Source organism: Humulus lupulus, chromosome 3 (genome assembly GCF_963169125.1).
Source record: "Humulus lupulus chromosome 3, drHumLupu1.1, whole genome shotgun sequence".
Classification (NCBI taxonomy): Eukaryota; Viridiplantae; Streptophyta; class Magnoliopsida; order Rosales; family Cannabaceae; genus Humulus; species Humulus lupulus.
This window is the reverse complement of record NC_084795.1, coordinates 26591309-26600764: the sequence shown is the minus strand read 5'-3', so window position 1 is coordinate 26600764 and position 9456 is coordinate 26591309. Positions and strand designations below refer to the sequence as shown.

Below are 9456 nucleotides of genomic sequence, written 5' to 3'. Positions count from 1 at the left end.
CCCAACTTATCCACCTTTCATTATTCTCGTCTCTCTCTCTCTTACAATTTAATTTTTAAATGTATATATAAATATTATCCCATAAATATTTAATCTGATTTTTATTCTTAATTAGCCAATATTGAAAAACAAAAACATGTTTTTTTAACAAGTGAATTTGCGATATATTAATACTAGTAAGGGTTCGTTTGTTACCAAGTATAGTAATATATAAAAATATGGTGTACAATACAATTTTATATAATACAACATATGGCTCATTAAAAGGTCTCTGAGTAATTATATTTACACACTCTACATAAAAATTTAATAACATAAATCTTTGTATATTAGTGAGTGTTATGTAATAATATACTATAATAATATTACTTTTAAATTGAATTTGTTTCATTACTAAATTTTGTATTAAAATAGAAAATTTGTCTCCAAAAAAATACATACCAATAATATATAACAATGCATATTCGACCATTTAATTCGATTTATACACAAAAAAATTATAATAACCCTCCCTAGGTGGTAAATTTATAGTTTGAAATATAAAATTTCAGTTCCACTAAATTTTAATTGCCTTTATATTTTCAATATAATTTAAACTAGAAAATATTATTATAGCCTATATTAAAATATAGGAAAATTCTTCTATATAAGCTTCACTTTAAACTCTATTGGTGGGACTCTCAGTTTTTCTCGACTCATGAACAGTTTTCGGCACGATTTTTTTTTATGACTGTGTATATTGTAGCTATTTAGAGCATCTTGCAAATTTTTAGAAAATTCCGAATAGTTTACAGTACCGAAAATTAGGTTCAAACATGTTACTTTCCATGCGCATAAAAAAATTTAGTCAAGCGTGTAATAATATGTTTGAACTTCGTTTTCGGTACTGTAAACTATTCAGAATTTTATGAAAATTTACAGGATGTTTTAAATAGCTAAAATATACACGGTCATAAAAAAAAATCGTACTGAAAACTGCTCACGGATCAAAAACACTGGGAGTCTCACCAATAAAACTTAAAGTGAAGCCTTACAGAAATTCACCATAAAATATATATATATATAATGAGAAACCCTCTCAAAGTTAAAAATACTATTAACCCTCTAAAAATTAAACTATTCCCTCACTGACAGGTTATATTTAATAATTATATAGGTCTACAATATTGAAATTAATATTTGTTTAGATTATCCTTGTAGCTTAGTGTTTAACTTCTATTATTACACAAGCGACACAAATTTTTTTTTTGAAGGTGACAGATGATTAAGGAACGTCGTTTATTAGGTTAAAAGTAATAATATATAAAGCTTTTGTCAGAATGTGTTTTTATATCAATTGTTTTGTGGAAGATGAAATATTAAATAAATATATATAAATAAAATAGTGATCCACGTCACTATTCGACGTGACAGGAATTGTTACATTTTCCGGGGACGTGACAAGAGTCCGACGTTTTTACGCGACCTCCGTTTTCCCATATTCCTGTTTGTACATTATAAAATTACGCTTCTTTATCTCTACAAAGTGCAAACCGATCAACTTGTGTCGTTTAACTATATAGTTTTAAAACCCTATTAATGAGTAGGTTAAAACCAAAATCTTCATGCAAGAGGAACGAATTTTTTATTTTCTTAACTTTCATTAAACTAAAAGATTAATTAGAACTTATTTTAATCAGTTAAATGTTTTACTTAGTTTAGCTTCTTTTTTTTATATAAATTATTAAGCTGACATATTAATTTGGCTTAATAGTAAATTACAAAGTATAAAAATATATTTACTTAAAAAAATGTTAAACATGAAGATGAAGTAAAGTTGAGTGGAAAGTAGAACGAGTGAGGAGTAGAAGACCCCACCGATTGTAGTTGATTTTCTTTTCTTCCCAATGTACGCAGGAGCAGAATCACGTTTCTAATATTTGCCGTAAGGGTTTTGTTTTCAAACAGTTACCAGTCTCTGTCTTTTTTAAACAGTTCTACACTGTGTCTCTTTTTGCTTAATTTAATTTCACATCAATAGATCATTTATTAGTATTGTTCATTGGTAATTAAGAGCGGGGTGGAATTTACTTATAAATGCATTCATAAGATTCGCTTATTTACAGTACTTAATTTGTTGAATATATAAATTGTTCGGTTAATCTTCTATTTGGAAATGCATGGTTTTATTTAAAAAGAAAAACAAAAATCAGATCTGCCAACACGAAAATAGCAGCATAAAGGCATAACTAAAATCATCAAAAGAGATATTAATTGACCCAAGAATGTTTAAATAAGATTAGTTGTTTCAATTTTGAAATTTCATAAATACTCTTATTTTTTTCATTTTAGTTCTGATGTGATTGTTAAAGTGCTATTTGTGCTGATATTTACTATATTTTTTTATATATAAATAATGTGGAATTTAGAAAAGGTAATAAATTAATATGATTTTCTATAATACTTCAAATTTTAAGGAAATGTTGACTCTCAATTTTCTGATTATGGAATTAATTTCCATTAAATAAATTATATGAATGTTTTTTTTTTATATTTCTAATTAGAAAGTAAATGCCATAAATGAATATTGAATTTCTCTATTTCAGCTTTCCAGTAGTGAATTATTGATAAACCTGCCAACTATACTAAATTAGAATTTAATTTTCCAAAATTTATATTTAATTTTTTGTTGTTGAACTAAGAAATTTGTTAGGTTGAGGAATAAAATTTAAGGGCAATTTTATGGTAGGGTGCCTTTCGACTCTACTAGTAGAATGGTTTTCATTTTCGGAGCATGAAAAAATAATAACCCAATGTTTTTATATTGTAGTTATAACATGTGTCTTACAAATTTTTATAAAATTTTAAATAATTATGGTTCCGAAATCAAAATTTAAATAATTTGTTTTAAATATATAAAGTATATTGTACAAGTAACTTTGTAAATATTATTTTTTAAGACTGTAACTTATTTACAATTACTATAATTACAGTCCATATTGAAATATCAAAAAAATTTGAGTAATAATTTCTAAGGGCTTGATTGGTATCAGGTTTGGAATCAATTTTATGTTTCCAAATATTAAAAGCATGTAGGACCCACAATAATATGTGATTGGTTAGTCATTTCTTAAAACTAAATCTAAATCTGATTTTAAAATTTTGCCTATACAGTCGAAAACGATAAAAATATGTTTTCATATTTTTAGTAAAATTTGACTTAGTGTTCGAGTATATATGTATATACATATATATATATATATATAAATATATGGGTGCATTTAAATGGTTACTACACATTGATAATTATTTTAATATTAATTATTGAATTAAAATCAAAGGTCCATATTTATAGTTGTTAATTAATATTTCTAAAAATAAATTTTGATTTTTTCAAATTTTTGGAAGGGTTACCTAATGAAAAACGTGTATTTATTATAAAAATATAATATTGTAAATTTTTTATTTTTCAAATGCATGTCAATTTCTAAATATAGGTAGTATCTCTCATCAGTTGGAAACAACATTAATTATTACAAAAAATAACTAAATTCGAAATTAATATAGAAAAAAAATATTTACCTATTAGTGACTTGTTATACCAAGTCACTGTATTGTCACATCATCATAATTGTTAGTACTATTTTATGGGTAGTAACACCTATATACTGAAGCAATTTTATGAATATAATCAATGCACTATTATTAAATTTTACTTAATTAAATCTATTGAAAAATTTAAAATCATACAACCTATGTATATAGAATATATAAAATTAAAATAATATTCAGATTCACTTGAACCAATCACAGATTCAGTTTTTAAAACTAAAAAACAGTTTACAGACATTGAACCAATCACATTTTCAGAAACATGTTTTTAGTCACTAAATTCAGATTTTTATTTCAGAATCTCACTTTTAAAAAATACAGTTTTCTAATCACGAACCAATCACACCCCAAGTTGGCTAAAACAAATCCACTTTATCTTTAGGGAAAGGATCAAAATAGTGCCCCCACCGTATAATTGTCCAAAAATTTATTTGGTCAAATTACTTAGTGTAAGTTTGGCAAGAATGTTGGTGTCAAGTCAGCAAGGCAATTGAAATCCTTGACAGTGTTTTCCTGTTTTTGTAAGGGCTAATAAATAGAATGATATAAATAGAAACATTATAATTTTTTATCTAACACCCTTACGGTTTACACTTATGTCCCATCTTTAATAATTTCGAGTCATAAAAGAAAAAATTATTTATTAAAATAAAATTTAAAAAATCCACGTCATAAAATTATCAGAAACGTAAATTTTAAACATTATATGTCAAATTGTGTATCCTTTAGATTTGCATTATTGTCTTATAAAAAATGCAATATATAATGACAAGTACAATTAGCAAACTTCGAAGATAAAAAATAAAATAAAATAAAAAAATTAAGAAAAAGAAAAAAAAAACGTATAATAGGCAAGTAAAACAAACAAGTGTAACTGAACCAGTGCTGATTCATATGTTTGACCCAGGTATGGCTTGAGAGGGTTTGTTAGAATGAAAAATCACCAAATGACCATTTTGCCACTCGAAAATTTTCAAACACGTTCCCTAAAAAAGAAAGAATTTATTTCTAATTTTAATTTTTAAGGCGAGAAAATTCTAATGCCGTATTTATTTATGTCTTTTTTACTCTTTTCTAAATTAATTTTAACCTGGTCATCAGGTACGGTAAATTCCAGTAAAAGTGAAGGAAAATAGCAGAAGTTGGTTGTTTTTACTTGTAACAAAATTAACCGATTTTAAAACAAACTCCAGGAGAGAGTGAAGCTGCCCCACCTGTTACCAACAAACATAAATTTAAAGCAAGAGAACGTACCCCCTTTTAGTGCATTGTGTTTAAAAGCGTGCATATAAGGGAGAAGGATTTTTTTTTACACTTACATTATTAAAAAAAAATTTAATTATTTATTTTAGTTTTTTTTTAATTCCAAATAGAAACCGTCACGAACCAACGGATCTGGTCAACCCCGTTTGACCGTCAATACTATAAGTGGAGGGGTAATTTTGTAAATAAGGAAGATTAGTTTCTTTATTTAATATAAATTAATTATTTTCGCTGCTGTTTAGAGAGAGAGCCTTTCTTTTCTTTCTCTTATTATATATATAAGGATTGGGGTCTCTTTTTCGGCCTCTCTCTTTATCCCTGTGTGTAAAGAGTATTGAGAGATTAAGAGGGAAACAACAACCCAGTATGAGAACAAGAAGAGGTCTCTGTTACCCAAGAGTTGGTGGTGGTGGCTTTGGCGGTGGAGGAATGTTTTTGGAGAAGGTTAAAGTAATTAACAAGCGAAAAGATTTCGTCGGACAAAGGAATATTGATAGTCGGAAAAGAACAAAAATTTCGCCGGAGATTTCTTCCGGTACCGGTCATGATTTATTCGACTCATTACCTGACGACCTTGTTATATCTATTCTCACCAAACTTAGTTCCACCGCTCGTTCCCCTTCCGATTTCGCCAACGTATTGATAACGTATGTCTAATTCGTCTGTCGGCATAATTCTTATTTTGTGTGTGCTTATTTTCCACCTTTGATTGGCTTGAATTTTGTTATGATTTTGACGTTAATCAATGGGTTGATTGCATGTAACAGATGCAAGAGATTAAAGAATTTGGGGCTTAATTCAATAGTGTTGTCTAAAGCTTCACCAAAAACATTCTCCGTTAATGCCAAGAACTGGTCCGAGCCGGCTCATCGATTCTTGAAACAGTGTGCGGAAGCTGGTAATGTTGAGGCCTGTTACACTCTCGGCATGGTGAGTACATCTATACGTACATATGTTTAATTAGTCTTGTATTGAATGCATGAACATTCCAGGGAATTAATTCATGGCATTAACTCACCCACTTCTTATTCTGTTTTCCCTCTCAGATTCGTTTCTACTGTTTGCAAAACCGAGGAAGTGGAGCCTCGCTCATGGCCAAGGCGGCGATTAGTTCTCACGCGCCGGCTTTATATTCTCTCGCCGTTATCCAGTTCAACGGCAGCGGTGGCTCTAAAAGCGACAAGGACCTGAGAGCCGGTGTGGCTCTATGTGCACGCGCCGCCTTCCTTGGTCACATAGACGCGCTCCGGGAGCTCGGGCACTGCCTCCAAGACGGCTACGGCGTCCGCCAAAATATTACGGAGGGAAGGCGTTTCCTCATCCAGGCCAACGCGCGGGAGCTCGCGTCGGTTATTTCGTCGGCAGCGGTTTCCGGTATTCCCACGCGCCAGTGGCTCACGTGGAACCCACTCCCCCACCCGCACCCTCATCCTCACCCGCAGTTACGGCACTTGACCGGTTCGGGTTGTCCGTTGCTGAGCGATTTCGGTTGCAACGTACCGGCGCCGGAGGCTCACCCCGCCAGCCGTTTCATGGCGGAGTGGTTCGCCGCACGTGGGGGTTCACCGGGCAACGGTTTGAGACTTTGTTCACACGTGGGATGTGGCCGGCCGGAGACGAGGAGGCACGAGTTTCGTCGGTGCTCTGTGTGTGGTGCAGTGAATTACTGCTCACGAGCGTGTCAGGCGCTTGATTGGAAGCTTCGCCACAAGGCCGAGTGTGCCCCTGTGGAACGGTGGGTCGACGAGGAAGGTGAAGTTCCTGACGGTGACGGAGCCGTTAATGGGGCTGATGACATGATGGCTGATAGCTGAAAAGAGTTTTCATTTCAAAAGGTCAAGGTAACTTTGACTGTAACGGAGATAATACAAGTTAACGGAAATGTTTATCCAAAAAAGTAAAGGTAAAACAAAAGTGAGCGTTAGACTGCGAGGGAAACCAGGTTGGCCATTTTTAGTGCAAACACATATAGATTAATTTAATCATGGCCGTCGGATGAAACGGAGTTTTGTTCCCCAGTTGATGTATAGAGGGGGTTTTCGGTTAAAATGATGGGGGCTATTTTTTCTTTTTTGTTTTTTTGGGTTACTTTTTTGTACTATAGAGCAACAACCATTGTCAGCCTTAATTTCGGTCAACTTAAAATTCTAAATTTTTCATAATATAAACTAATCTTTTTTCATTTTATCACCAATTTTTCATATCACATTTTAGTTGTGTGTAAAATGATTTTAGTTGTGCGAGTAAAATGGGCAATGCCCAGTTCTTGAAATAACCACAAGACCTCACAAGTTTTGTGGACTCGTTTTATACACGAATCTATATTACCTTTAGAGGAGCTTATGCTAACACTTGGGCCAGACGAAATATTTCTTATATGGATGTATAACTATGTACCATCCAATAAATACCATATAACCATACTCTTCTCTCTCATTTATGATTTTTGAAAAGGCTTAACTTTGAGGTAAAGATAAGGCCATTTCTTGTCTTGAATTTTAATGAAGGGTGTTCTCATTTCAAGCTGTAATGTCATATTATGGCATTTGGGCTATTTTTTTTGGTAAAATTAAAAGCGAGCCAGTTGGGAAAGCAGGTATGTGGGGAGGGTGGCCAGGGCAGGCCAACCTAAGGCTCCAATGGTACTATTTTTTGTTTAGGCTCCATTATTCTGCCATCTTTGCCCAACTTTCTTTTCTGGCTTTTGGGTAGTCAAAAAGAGTCAGACACATTTAAGTGATTGACCAACAAGTAAAGAAATAAAGAAAAAGGAAAATGGAAAATGGAGTGAGTAGTGGAAGTGAGGGACATACAGTTTTGCAGATTGGTGGGATATGGTCGTTTGAGAAAGAAATATAAAAAAAATAATATATATATATTCATAAAGTTTTGTGGGTAGAGCATAGCAAGACCAATCAGTGGGAAGAAAATAATAGCAAAATACATCTATATAGCCAACAAAGCATCTGTATATATCAATGTGGGGGTGCACTTATTCCATATTTTTATCATGATTCTCTCTTTTTTTATTTCTTAGTCTTTATTTTAATTATTTTGGGCTAAAACTAGCTCCAATATTATTTTACTTGGTGCTATGTAGTCATGTTATGTGTTAATGAAATTTATTGTGATTGGTGGTTTACAGTTGATCAATTGGAAATCCAACTGCAAATGAAGGCAAATATGCTTTAACTAGTTAGTACCATTATTTTTTTTCGATTAGTTCTGATGTTTGGCAGAAGCTTGCAGAGGCCTTTTTTGACAGAGTAGATTAAAAATTCAAAATAAATTAAAATTTGTAGCTTAGTTGGGATGATGTATTTATAGGCACATTGTCTACTTTAATATAATGTTTGGGGACCAAAGTAGCTAAAATAGATTTGTTATTGAGAGAGTGATAGGGTTAGGTTAAGAAACGGCATCTACTCCTACTATCTGCATGTAATCAATTAGGCATGGGAATATAGATTTGTTTAATTGTTTTGAAATTTAATGTAGGCTTCTATTTTATCTTGATCTGGCCTAGCAAATCTGGTAGTTTTTTGCACCAAAAACATAATCAAAATACTTCACCACACATATTAATTATTTTATATAAAATATATTTGGAATCTCATCACTCTTACTAACTTGTATAACATAGCTAATCCAACCATTTATTAGTATTATTAATAATAATTTGAAAGAAGTATCAAATTATTTTTATTTTGTTTCAGTTGGAGAGTAGTAATCAAGTGCCTTTTTCCTGGTTTTGTTACTAATAATTGTCTGCCGTCCTATAAATTGATTTTATAGATAATGTATAGAAGTAGATTATTCATCACATAAGTTTATTGAGTGGATTCTCTTGTTGTAGCCACTCTATTCCCATAGTGATCCTCCTACGCTACAGTGAAAGTTGTTTGAGTCTCGAGCTAGTGTAGCAGTCTAGTTTTTCCGTTTTCTGAAGCACTTCTTTTTCTTTTTAATATTTAAAAAACAAAAAAGTTAAAATAGCCAGCTTTTATTGAATTCAAATTTACTCTTGTATTACCGACTGTCAAACTAATTAGATTGTTTACTATAACTATTTAGACTGTTAAATATACTTATTAAAATAATTAGTTTCTTAACAAAATATGGTTAATAACTGTGTTAGTTTAGTAAGACACTAACTAACACAATTTTTTTTATGGAGTACTGTTCATTTACTTTTTCAAACAATTTCAGTTATTTACTGATTTGTCAGAACAATCGTAGTAATTATAAAATTGTGAGATTATTGCCCATTCGTGATTTTAAAACATTAATGCGTAAAAGTGTTATTTTATTTGTATGATGTGTTTTTGTAAAATTTACTTTCACCAAATTACTTTAACATACATTGTGTTGACTCTCAAATTGCTCAACGACACAAAATAAGATAAACGATAGAAAATGAGAAGAAAATAAGAGAAAGTAAACGACACAAACAATTTATAGTGGTTCAACTCCAATTGGATGGAAATGACATACGTCCAATGTTCTTATTGATATTGAATCTCAACACTGTGATCAATGAACTAAGGTTCATGAGTTTCACAAGCCTTGAGAAGATTACAACTTCGATGAATAATCACACTA

The 9456-nt window shown here is 31.4% G+C and overlaps 1 protein-coding gene across 1 annotated transcript; it reads left to right on the top strand.

Moving 5' to 3' along the window:
* The first annotated feature begins 5113 nt into the window (after positions 1-5113).
* Positions 5114-7041, top strand: LOC133822381 (F-box protein At1g67340). Its single transcript, XM_062254691.1, has 3 exons — positions 5114-5501; positions 5622-5784; positions 5901-7041. Exons 1-3 carry the CDS (start codon positions 5221-5223, stop codon positions 6666-6668), a joined length of 1212 nt encoding a protein of 403 aa, XP_062110675.1. The 5' UTR covers positions 5114-5220; the 3' UTR covers positions 6669-7041.
* The last annotated feature ends 2415 nt before the right edge of the window (positions 7042-9456 follow it).